Raw genomic sequence first — 12,937 nt, 5'->3', positions numbered from 1 at the left:
CATGCGGGTTCCTCCCGGACCGGGGCACGAACCCGTGTCCCCTGCATCGGCAGGCGGACTCTCAACCACTGCGCCACCAGGGAAGCCCTGAACTATTTCATTTTATTAGACAATTTTTCTAATTTCTACATTTCCTCTGAACTTAATTATGTATTAATATCTAATAAAATAATTTATTATGAAAAGTTATTCTTACTGTAATAGTCTCTGTTGGTCCATCAATGGGGAAACATTACAAAAAGGATGGATTATAATATCATACCAACTGTGTTAATCAGATATTTTAGATGGAGAATGACCACTTTCTAAGTAGTATATTACCATTAGTGATTCTGGAGACAAGTTGGGGAGGGGAGGGCAGAGACAATAAACACAGCTTAAATAGAAGGATTAACGTAACTTCATATAATACAAGTTGTATAATTGGGTCAATGACTTAATGTGTGATTTTATTTCATATTACTTAAATATAAATCAAACACTCAGGAATCAGGCAGATGCCAAGTAGCATAAGACAAATTCTCTAAAGTGGTTATGAGCAGAGTTTCTAAGAATTAACCGCAGTTTGTTAAAAATGCAGATTTTCGGGCTTCCTTGGTGGCGCAGTGGTTGAGCGTCCGCCTGCCGATGTAGGGGACGCGGGTTCGTGCCCCGGTCCGGGAAGATCCCACATGCCCGGGAGCGGCTGGGCACGTGAGCCATGGCCGCTGAGCCTGCGCGTCCAGAGCCTGTGCTCCGCAACGGGAGAGGCCACAGCAGTGAGAGGCCCGCGTACCGCAAAAAAAAAAAAAAAAAAAAAAAAGGCAGATTTTCAGACCAAATCCCAGATTTTAATTTAGGAGGACTGGGATGGGGTCTAGGAATCCATAAATTATTAACCAACTCAGTGACTTTGGTAAGAGATAAAGAGGTTGCTACAGAATTAAGCACACCTTTATTTCTTACTTGAACTGTATAAATGGATGATGGCAGGACAGAACGAACATTATTAGGAGAATCAAAATAGAGGCAAGCCCAAGCCAAGGTATTTTAGCCCGTAAGGTTCAGATTAGACAAGGCCTCCAATATCAAACTAAAAAACCTGGGGATTAGAGTCTTGAAACCACCTAAGGTTTCAGAATACAGAAATAATAGTTTGAGAGTCAGCATTTTTAAAAGAATATTGACTTGATGGGATGAGCTGCAAAGCTGGAAAGCCTGTCAGAAGGTTTAGAATGAGGTAATAAGGGTGAGCATCAAGGAAGAAATACTGACAATAGAAACTAAAATGTCAGAGACACTTAGTAAATGTAAAAATTCTGAACTTCCTTTCACATATGTAAGGAGAGGAAGTTAATATTAAATACGAGATTTAAAAATATTCATTACAAACAATAATAACAACAAAAGTAGCAACAATAACAATAAAAATAATAAGAATCAAATAATCTTCAGCAGGCTTTTCAGATGTTTACTTGCATGATTCTTGAAACTCCATTAAGAGCTTAGGAGCAGTTTGTATTGCCTGAAAGGAGTATTAAACAGCAGTGTTAGTTTTCTAAATTAAAATGAATTCATCAGTCATTATGAACTAAAAACAGGCACCTTCTATCTTCTCTAAGACAGATGAAGCAATGTGTGCGCTCTTTAGCATAATTTTATTTATATTTCTTCATTCACTATTTCAGCCAATTTCAGTTTATTGTCAAAGATACAGAGATTTGTAGTCAAGAAAGAAGGAAAATCTACTTCTTCAAAATTACAAATTGGACATTTAGGTTAAAAATGCCAAGTGGGGGGCTTCCCCGGTGACACAGTGGTTGGGAGTCCACCTGCCGATGCAGGGGACACGGGTTCGTGCCCCGGTCCGAGAGGATCCCTCGTGCCGCGGAGCGGCTGGGCTCGTGAGCCGTGGCCGCTGAGCCTGCGCGTCCGGAGCCTGTGCTCCGCAGTGGGAGAGGCCACAACAGTGAGAGGTCCGCGGACCGCAAAAAAAAAAAAAATGCCAAGGGTATGATAGAGGGATTAACTCTGGTAGGGGGTGGGTAGGAGCAAAAAAGTCAGACAAGGTTTCAAGGAAGATATAACTTGAGCTGGGCTTGAAGGACAGATGGGATTTGAAGAAATGGAGAATAGAGAGTATGGAAGCAGGAAAGAAAAGGCATTTTATACAAAAAATCTCAGTAAGAATTTCTTTTATATCAGAAACTGTTAACAAATTTTCACAAAGATGGATAACTTGCTCAATGCTGTGAAAGGAAATCCAAAGGAAGATGAGACTTATGGACATTTATTCATTTCTTACCTTCTTTTAGCGGGGTTTTGAGAACAAAATTTTCTTTACTTTCATGAAGAAAAGACTTTGAAGGATCAAAGTGTTTGATACCCAGAACTTTATTCAATTCCTCCTGAAGTTTTGTTTCATGTTGTTTTCTTTTAGCAAGTTGAGCGCGGAGTTTTGACACCTCCTATATAAGAAAAAATACAGTCAATAAATAATTATTGAAGATCACGTTGGTGAAATACATTACCAATGTTACCGACAATTCCAAAGTTGTTCATTTTTCGAAACTTAATGGCAAAAGCCTACTAGATATAGGCTTTCAGACTATAAATTACAAAACGACTTTGAACAGCTGCGACAAAGAAGACAAGTCATTTAAATCTTCTTGTCCCTCTACAGATACAAAGCTATGTTTCTGATAAAAGTTCAACACCAAATTAAATGCTGAGATCCACTACAAGCATGATATCATGAGAAGCTCTGCTGACCTGTTCCCTAGTGATATAAAAAATTATAAAAAGGCAACCAATTAAAGCCTCTGAAAATGGTCTTAAGGTGAAACAGCAAGTGAAGAAATATTTATTCAAGCAGATCCACAAAAAGGTGGTTAAAAAAGGCAGCGGTCTATTGTGTTTGAACCAGTCCTGTTCCCTTTCTCTCCAATCCCTGCTTAGCGAAGCAAAGACTTTACATCAGACCCTTGCAGCCAAGTGCACAGGGCTCCCTCTTTCCCTAGCTCTCAGTCAGAGGCTTTTCCTGCCAGGAGGAGCAGGACATCAGCATCTCTCATCTTGCCCCCCAGCTACCTGTTGCTCTGAACCACAGCAAATGTTGTTGAGAGGTGGAGGGTCTTTTCTTCCAAGGAATGGAGGCCTTATCTCAGGTGCACAGTGCTGAAAATACTGAGACCCTGATCACCCTTTCCCTGGCTCATGAGACAATGGTTTCAAACCAAGAGAGGCAAGGTGAGAGAACCTCAGGGTGCTCCCCATCTCCCTCTCCCCCCAAGTCTACTGAGCATCTAGCTACTGGGACAGAGGTGTCATTCAGAGAAAAGCTTGCCATTGTCCGCAAATCCAGCTCTGAAGCCTGGGCTCAGAAATTTTGCCTGGTGGGAGAAGCAGGCTATAAAACACAGAGCTCCTAATTTATTCCCAAAGGAACTGACTTCACTTGCAACAGAGCTTAGAGAAGTTCAAGCTGAAGGGTGCTCTCAAGAACAGTAGGGGGACTTCCCTGGTGGCGCAGTGGTTAAGAATCCACCTGCCAATGCAGGGACACGGGTTCAAGCCCTGGTCCGGGAAGATCCCACGTGCCGCAGAGCAACTAAGCCTGTGTGCCACAACTACTGAGCCTGCGCTCTAGAGCCTGTGAGCCACAACTACTGAGCCCGTGTGCCACAACTACTGAAGCCCATGTGTCTAGAGCCTGTGCTCTGCAACAAGAGAAGCCACCACAATAAGAAACCCATGAACTGCAACGACGAGTAGGTCCTGTTCGCCGCAACTAGAGAAAGCCCATGCGCAGCAATGAAGACCCAATGCAGCCAAAAAAAAAAAAAAAAAAAAAAAAAAAAAAGAATAGTAGAGTTTGTAGTGCAAGGGAATTGGAAAGTGATTCAAAATGTAGGCTAGGACTTCCCTGGTGGCGCAGTGGTTGAGAGTCTGCCTGCCGATGCAGGGGACACAGGTTCGTGCCCCGGTCCGGGAAGATTCCACATGCCGCAGAGCGGCTGGGCCCATGAGCCATGGCCGCTGAGCCTGTGCGTCCGGAGCCTGTGCTCCGCAACAGGAGAGGCCACAACAGTGACAGGCCCGCGTACCGCAAAAAAAAAAAAAAAAAAAAAAATGTAGGCTAAATGGTAGGCTGTCTGTTTTGTAGAGGAGAACTGCTGAATGAGAGGAGAGGGAGGAGCCCTCCTGGAGTACTGACATAAGACACAATTCCAACAAAGGAGCCAGAATTAGATTGGATTAGTCTGTACAGCAACTTATTATGCCCCAGGGCATTGTTGAAAATAACAGAGGGATAAGCCAGCAGCTATGAGTGTTTGGGGAGAGAGGAAGACAGCCTTACCAAAACCAAAGTCATCTCAGGTGACTGTGGGCACACCCCAAACTGAACCTTCCTCAGTAGCAACATCAGAGGCACAAACTACTGGGGCTGGGGAGGAGGAATACACTTCACTAAATAAGAAATAATGACATACCTGGAAAGGGATAGCAGTACCCAGAGGTGCTACCACATCTTACCTAAAACATCTATTTTCCAACAAAAAATTACAAAGTATGCAAACAGGAAAGCATGACCTATATACTGGGAAAAAGCAGGCAACAAAAACTGTCCAAGAGAGTAATCGGATAATTGAATTTATCCAAAAAAGATTTTAAAGCCATTATAAACATGTTCGCAGAAGTAAAGGAACTAAAAAAAGGGAGTATACTCAAATTACTAGAATCAGAAATGAAAGAGGGGACATTACTACTGATATTACTAAAATAAAAAGGATTGTAAGGGAATATTATGAACAATTGTATACCAACAAATCAAATAACTAAAATGAAATGAACAAGTTCCAAGAAATCCACAAACTCCTGAAACTGTCTCAAAAAGAAATAGTCAATCTGATAGACCTCTAATAAGCAAATAGATTAAACTAGCAATCAAAAACCACCCACAAAGAAAAGCCCAGGTCCAGATGACTTTACCACTGAATTCTACTACACATTCAATAAAGAATTAATACGAGTTATTCACAAACTATTCCAAAAAAATGGAAAGGATGAAACACTTCCCAGCTCATTTTATGAGGTCAGCACTACCCTAATAAAATAAAACCCACCCCACCCCAATATCAATATCAACAGAACTAAATGTGATTTTACAAACCGATTTGAGTTGGCTATTTTCATCTTTCAATTTCACAACATGCTTGATTTTTTGCTTTAGATTCTGATGACCCAATAATTTAGCATACGAATCTCTTAGTTTATTTAGCTGTTCCTGAGCTGCACCATGTTCATTCAACAAAGCCTGTTTCTCTGCTTCAAATGCATCCAGTTGTAGCTGAAAAATACATTTTTTTATAAAGTTAAGATTTAAACCTGCTAAATCTTACTTGACTCATATAAACTATAAGTACAACTAAAGTGAAAGAAAATAAAAAGGCAAAAGATAAAAAAAAATTATGCTGACTTACTCTTAGGGTTCTCCATAAATTGACCTTTTTTTTTTTTTAAATTGACTCTTTTTAAAACAAGTTGTTTTTCATTTCAAAGATCATTATTAAAACAGAGGGAAAGAAATGAGGAAAGAAGCCCTGCTAGCCAGCCTAATCTGTATCAGCCACATCACCCCATTATAACTAATACTGTCTTCTGACTCTATTTAACTACCAAGATTAGCATTTATCCTTTTATGATCAGCGTATTAGAGAAACACTGAGAAAAATCATAACAAAGTAAGTGTCACAAATTTACATAGCTTAATGATCAAAAGTTCACATCAGCAGAGCCTTCTAAGCTATTAACTTTAAGAAGCTTATTAAAAGGTAATTTAAAAATTTTTAGTTTCAGTTTTGGCTGCCTTGGGTCTTCGTTGCTACACACGGGCTTTCCCTAGTTGCGGTGAGCAGGGGCTGCTCTTCTTTGCGGTGGTTTCTCTTGTTGAGAAGCATGGGCTGTAGGTGCGTGGGCTCAGTAGTTGTGGCACACGGGCTTAGTTGTTCCACGGCATGTGGGATCTTCCCGGACCAGGGCTCGAACCCACGTCCCCTGCATTGGCAGGCGGATTCTTAACCACTGCGCCACCAGGGAAGTCCCTAAAAGGTAAATTTTAAGCCTATAAAGATTACATTAAAAAAATGTATGCATAGGGACTTCCCTGGTGGCGCAGTGGTTAAGAATCCGCCTGCCAATGCAGGGGACGTGGGTTCGAGCCCTGGTCCGGGAAGATCCCACATGCCGTGGAACAACTAAGCCCGTGTGCCACAACTACTGAGCCCACATGCCACAACTACTGAGCCCACATGCCACAACTACTGAAGTCTGCGTGCTCTAGGGCCTGCATGCCACAACTACTGAGCTCGCATGCTGCAACTACTGAAGCCCACTCACCTAGAACCTGTGGTCCACAACAAGAGAAGCCACAATGAGAAGCATGCATACTGCAATGAAGAGTGGCCCCCGCTCACCATAACTAGAGAAAGCGCACACACAGCAACGAAGACCCAAGGCAGCCAAAAAAAAGAAAAAAAAGTATGCATAATAATGCAATAAAATTTATAGGCTTTTTAAAATAGGAAGTTAACTTGTTACTGTAAAGGCACAGCAAAATGATCTTTCAGAAGAACCATGTCACTTTCATGACTGACAGGGAACAACATGAATTCTTAAATACAAGTAAGCTAAGGCCTAATTGACAGACCTGAAAAGGTTTTGTTTTATTATATAATTCTTCATAGAGGAGACGCCACTTATTCATTTCCTCAGTTAATTCTGCCGTTGATTTTTCTTTTCCAGCTTTTCTGTAAGGGAAAATTAAATTTTAAACCATAGTATACTAGAAAAAATAACTGAGACACATGGCATTTCGGTTCTAAACCTAAATTACCTTGCTTCTCCCTTTTCCAGTTGTTTCTTAAAGTCTTCGCCTTGTTGCTTGAGTTGGTTCTGCAAATCAGTTATTTTTTTAAGAGAAGAAACTGTGATTTCTTTAACTTCTGCTTCTTTAAGTGTTGATTTGGTCTGCAGATCTAGAAGCATCCTTGGGTTTGAGAGAGAAGAGTCCACTAAACAATTTACAGCCATTTTAGTTTCTTTAACTCAAGCAACTATCAAGAACTGTACTTTTTTAACTGTGTAAATTCTTAATTTGCAATTGAAGATCACACAAAGCAAGCCATGGGACTACAGTTTCCTGCGTCACTTAGTAGCTGGCTTTCAACGACATTAAATCGTCTTAATGGTTCTCAGGTCACAGATGTCACCAGGTTTTATTTTTCCCCAATACCTTGCATATTCTTGATTTGCATTCTCAGTTGCCAATATCTCATGCTGAACATCCTCTGCACTTTTCTCAGCCTTGACCACTTTTTCGTGAAGTGACATGTTCTCCACCTTAAGATCTTCTATCTCACTTGCTGCTGATGCTTTATAGCTTATAAAAAAGAAAAAAGGTTAAAGGATTTTTCTAATTGCTGTATGCAGGACAAACCTATAGCTGATTAGCTTATATTTTATGCACTTTTAGGCAGGGGTCCCCAACCCCTGGCCCGTGGACCGGCAGCGGTCTGCAGCCTGTTAGGAATAGGGCCGCACAGCAGGAGGTGAGCTGCGGGGCGAGCTAGTGAAGCTTCATCTGCCACTCCCCATCACTGGCATTACTGCCTGAACCACAGCCCCGCCCCTCCCAGTCCCAACCCCATGGAAAAACTGTCTTCCATGAAACCAGTCCCTGGTGCCAAAAAGGTTGGCAACTGCTGCTTTTAGGTAAAACAAATAAAATCTTATCTATTTTTGCATTTGCATAGGTAAGAATTCAATGTTTTGAAGTCAGTACTTATATGAACTTATATGACACATGCTGTTCATTTAAAGAGTCAAGTGCCTACTATGTGCGGAAACTAGGCCTAGAGATGCAAAGAAATCAACTACCAAACATCGAAATTATCCCCAAACAAAAAGCCCACACATCCTTCCACCTATTGTCACAGACTTTATCATCCTGTGGGTAAGAGAGGGAAAAAAATGCCCCCACAGGTCTTTGCAAAAAAAAAAAAAAAAAAAGGAAAAATAAATATATATAATTAAATTTGTAGTAAGTGTTTTGAAGGAAAACTACAGAACACCTTAGCTGATTAGCTGATAGAAATGGAAGAGGCCTTTCTGAGGAATTTACAGTTAAGCTGAGACATGATGGATAGGAAGGATTTAGCTAGCCAGTTGGGGACAAGTATTTCAGAGGGAAAAGATGCATATGTGCTCAGAGACAGGTAGAACACAGTCCATAAAGAGCTGGGACTGGAGTCTAATGAACAAGAGAGGCAGGGGCAGAAGCAAGAGGCATGAGGCCAGTCATCACTGGTGGGGCACAGTGAGTGGGATTACCTGAGGGATAAAGGAGAGACTTCAAAGGTCTCTAAGTAAGTGTGTAGATTATTCTAGAGATACGTGGAGAACTGACTGGGGAAGGGGCAGGAATGCTATACTGGAGGATTAACTAGAAGGCAATTATTTTTCAGCCCAGGTGAGTGGTAAAAGAATCTTGAACCAAGGAGTTGGCAATGGTAAGATATGAGCTCTCTTTTGGAGGCAGAATTGAAAAATTCAAGAAATAGATTGGATGTTGGGAGAAGGGGAGAGAAAATGATCAAGATGACTCTAAGATTTATGGAACGAGAAACTCAGAAGATGGAGATATCACTGACTGGGCTCAACAAGAATGAGAAACTAGAGGGAGAAAGAGGTAGAAAGGAGATCAAGAGCTGTTTTGGTCAGGTTAATGTTAGACGATGGTGAGATATCTACTTGCAGAAGTCAAGTAGGAAGCTGGATGCATGGGTAGGAAGCTGAAAGGATAGGTCTGGTTTGAAGAAATAAATTTTAATGTTATTAGCATACTGATGGTGAGTGACATCCTAGAATGGTTGAAAACTTCTTAAGGCAGTACTTTTTAAAAGAGCAAGAAGGGAAATAGCTTTTCAGGGTTGAGAATAGCACTAAAAATTATATATATATTTAATCTATATAATTCATATTCATGTTGACATGCGTAAATTATAATTAAAATATATATACTCACATACATTATGTGTGTGTGTGTGTGTATATATATATATGTATGTCATAATATATCAGATGTAGGAACAGATCACAGGGGAAAGAAGGTACTAGTCAATGAATGGGTACTAGGCAATTGATTATCCATATGGGAAAACAAAAGTAAATTTTATCACTACACATACAGAAATCAGTTCTAGGTGGAAAAATGAAAAGCGAAACTTTGGAACTTTTAGAAAAAAAATAGGTGAATATCTTTATGTTCTTGGGATAGAAACAAGTTTTGGATGTGAAAGTGTTCAATAAAAATTTGTAAACTTAAGCACATTAAAATCAAGAATTTCTATTCATCAGAAGAAACCATAGGCACTTCCCTGATGGTCCAGTGGTAAAGAATCCACCTTCCAATGCAGGGGCCTCGGGTTCGATCCCTGGTCAGGGAACTAAGATCCCATATGCCGCAGGGCAACTAAGCCCGAGTGCCACAACTATTGAGGTCGTATGCCTCAACAAGAGAGCCCATGTGCCGCAAACTACAGAGCCCACGCACTCTGGAGCCTGCGCGCCACAACTATAGAGCCCATCCACCCTGTAGCCCGGGTGCCACAACTAGAGAGAGAAAACCTGCACACTAAACTAGAGAGAAGCCCGAGCGCTGCAACAAAGAGACCGCATGCCGCAATGAAAGATCCCGCATGCCGCAATGAAAGGTCCAACATGCCCCAATGAAGATCCTGCGTGCTGCACCTAAGACCCGATGCAGCCAAAAAAATAAAGAAAAAAAATAGATAATCAGCAAGGACCTATGTATACCAAGGAGGTCTATCAACACTCTGTAATAACGTACGTGGGAAGAGAATCCAAAGATGAATAGATATATGTATATGTATAACAGAAAAAGATACTGTACACCTACAACATATACAATATTGTATATAAATGTTACCCCCCAAAAATAAAAATTAATAAAAAAGAGGTAGTGAAACACAAGCTTTAAAAAAAAAAAGAAGAAACCATAAAGAAAATGAAAAGTCAAGCCACACTTTGCGAGAAGATATTTGCAATCCATATCACTGATAAAAACTACAAATCAACGAATAAAAGAAATGAAATGAGAGAGAAATGAAAAAAAGTCACATACAAGCCTGTTACAGAAAAAGAAAGATAAATCATCCATAAGAAAAAGCTCTTTTACACTTATTACACTGGCAAAATTTATGAAGTCTGACAAGTTTTGGAGGGGAGATAGATCATTGAGAACTCACACATCACTAGTGGGAGTGTAGATTTTCACACCCACTTTGTAAAGTGATTGGGCATTAAATTTTAAGGTTGAACATTCACTTAAATATTACTTTAGATAAATTCTTACACATGTATACTAGGAGACCACAAGAATATTGAGTACTATTAAAAAAATGAAAGAAATGGGAAACAACCCAAAAGCCCAAACTGAGAATGGATAAATAGTGGTAGATTGATAAAATCAAATATTCTGTAACAGTGACCATGAATGAACACTGGCAACACTGTGATTCAATCCTAGAAACATACCTAACGCAAGTCCCAGGATATGGCATACACTACATGACATTTTTGGTGAAGTTCAGGAAAAAACAAAATTAGATAAAATATTATTCATATGGATATACATGCTATAAAATTATACACAGGAAAAAAAGCAAGGAAATAATCAATGTAGACTCTGAGATGGTGTTATCTGTCGGAGGAAAGCATGAAGGCATGAAGATGGGATAGTGGAAGAACTCATATATATACCAAGCGGTTGAAAATCTTTTAGCCTGTAGGTTGTCTTCTATGAGCTCATGCATGTTAATTTTACCTTTATGCTTTATAATTTATGTATACATTGTATATCTTTTCTATTTGTTGAACATACTAAAATAGATAAAAGAAGAGCCCTTACCCCCAAATTATATAAAGTATATACAATAAGTAAAAATGTTAACATTAATATACTCTTGGTGTGAGACTGTGTGATGTATCGGTATTTGTTGTATTATCCTTTGCAACTTGTAGTCCCCTCCAAAATAAACTTTAAAAAAAGGGAAAAGAACAAGTGAGAAAAATAGGAAGTGAAGAAGTGGATACAGTATATAATCTTCTATCAAGAAGATGGGCTATGAAATGCAAACTATTATATATAGGATGGATCAACAACAAGGTCCTACTGTATAGCACAGGGAACTATATTCAATATCCTGTGATAAGCCATAATGGAAAAGAATATGAAAAGGAATGTATATATATGTATAACTAAATCACTTTGCAATACAGCAGAAATTAACACAACACTGTAAATCAACTATATTTCAATAAAATAAATTAAAAGAAAAAAAAGAAGAAGATGGGGGGAATTCGCTGGTGGTCCAGTGGTTGGTTGGGACTCCACGCTTCCATTGCAGGGGTCACGGGTTCGATCCCTGGTTGGGCGTACTAAGATCTCACAAACTGCGCGGCCAAAAAAAAAAAAAGACTATGAAGAGGAGTAGAATTTTGGGGTAAGAAGGGTGCTGGGAGTGACAGGTGTTATTGGATAACTGCAGAAGGAAGTAGGGGGTAAAGAGAGACTTTTTAAAAATGTATTTTAAAGATGAAGGCATATTGACATGATTTAGTATTGACTGGAAAAATTCTAGAAGAAAGGCTGAAAATTATGAGACAAGGGATAAATGATAGCATGAGGTCACTGAAGGTTAAAGGAATTAGATACTTCATCTGTAATAAGTGGGAGGAAGACAGGATGAGCATAGATGCAGGTGCGTTTACAGGTTTGATGAAGAGGAAATAAAAGCGTTTGGATTCTTCATGAGGAAAATGATGACATCAGGAGAGTCAGACAGAAGTGCCAAAGGTCTGAGAATGCATGAAATTTGAAGTGGGTAGTTGGAAACGGAAATTACTATATATTCTAAGATACGAGGTAACATTAAATGCCCATTTATGATTGGACACTATGGAATTTAAAGTAATAGCAATTGTTTTATTTTTGTGATTATTTTGTTGACAGATGTTCCTACGTAAACACCCCTCCTTGCTCATGTGTGTTCGAGAGTGCAGTCTCCCCATACAAATACCTTTCAAATTGAGCGGTAACATCTCTCAGGCTCTGCACTGTACTGTTATACCTTTCCTGCAAAAGCAGTGTGGCCTGAGCATGAGCAGCATTAGTTTTCTCCAGTTCAGCTTCTTTCCTAAGAAAAAGGAACAGTTAAAAGATAAAATGCTAACTGCAAATCACTAGTCTCAGAAAGAGACTAGGATTACCTTTGACACTGTGAATCATATATCCCATATCTTCATGTTTATATCAGATACTGGCAGCTTAGACCTAAATTTATGACCTACATCTAATAGCCTGTTCATTTACATACAGCTTCATTTTATCTTTCCTGCTTTTATTTTACTTCTGTTTTCATCCTAATTTACTTACTTATCGTTTCATATCATACGTACTTAGGTAGGTAGTTTAAACACTTTTTTGGAAGAAAGTAGATTAAAAAGACTCTGAAAGAAAATCTTGATAGCAGCCAAATCTAAAGAATGTGAAGGATTACCAGTTAAAAAGCACTAGGGTTGAATAAAATTTAATTCTCTGCATTTAGACATTTAAGGAACACTAGGTACAGTTAAGTTAACTTCATTTTAAGAGTTCTTTTGAAAAAAGAGTTACAGAACTATGTGGATTTATTTTGATTACACCAATTACCACATAATAAATTGTTATCCAAAGATTCAACAACTTATTTAGTAGACTATTTTGCATAGACAGAATGGCTTTTAAGACATCTTTATAAATATATACTATAAAACTATAGAGATTTTAAAAAATATTAATATTACATATTACCACAATGGTGATACAACATTTTTG

At 39.2% G+C, this 12,937-nt stretch overlaps 1 protein-coding gene across 2 annotated transcripts in view; it reads right to left on the bottom strand.

Annotated features, from left to right (window-relative positions):
• Positions 1–1,380: 1,380 nt before the first annotated feature.
• HMMR (hyaluronan mediated motility receptor) overlaps positions 1,381–12,937 on the bottom strand; it is a 28,960-nt gene continuing 17,403 nt past the window's right edge. For both annotated transcript variants that reach the window (XM_060146532.1, XM_060146533.1), the window contains 7 exons: positions 12,141–12,257; positions 7,274–7,420; positions 6,875–7,027; positions 6,689–6,788; positions 5,153–5,329; positions 2,285–2,447; positions 1,381–1,504 (listed from right to left, as the gene is read on the bottom strand). In XM_060146532.1, the coding sequence (XP_060002515.1) occupies positions 1,485–1,504; positions 2,285–2,447; positions 5,153–5,329; positions 6,689–6,788; positions 6,875–7,027; positions 7,274–7,420; positions 12,141–12,257 (877 nt within the window). In that variant the 3' untranslated portion in view covers positions 1,381–1,484. The remainder of the gene's footprint in view (positions 1,505–2,284; positions 2,448–5,152; positions 5,330–6,688; positions 6,789–6,874; positions 7,028–7,273; positions 7,421–12,140; positions 12,258–12,937) is intronic.

This window comes from Lagenorhynchus albirostris, chromosome 3 (genome assembly GCF_949774975.1).
Source record: "Lagenorhynchus albirostris chromosome 3, mLagAlb1.1, whole genome shotgun sequence".
Taxonomy (NCBI): Eukaryota; Metazoa; Chordata; class Mammalia; order Artiodactyla; family Delphinidae; genus Lagenorhynchus; species Lagenorhynchus albirostris.
This window is presented reverse-complemented; position numbering and strand designations above follow the sequence as displayed.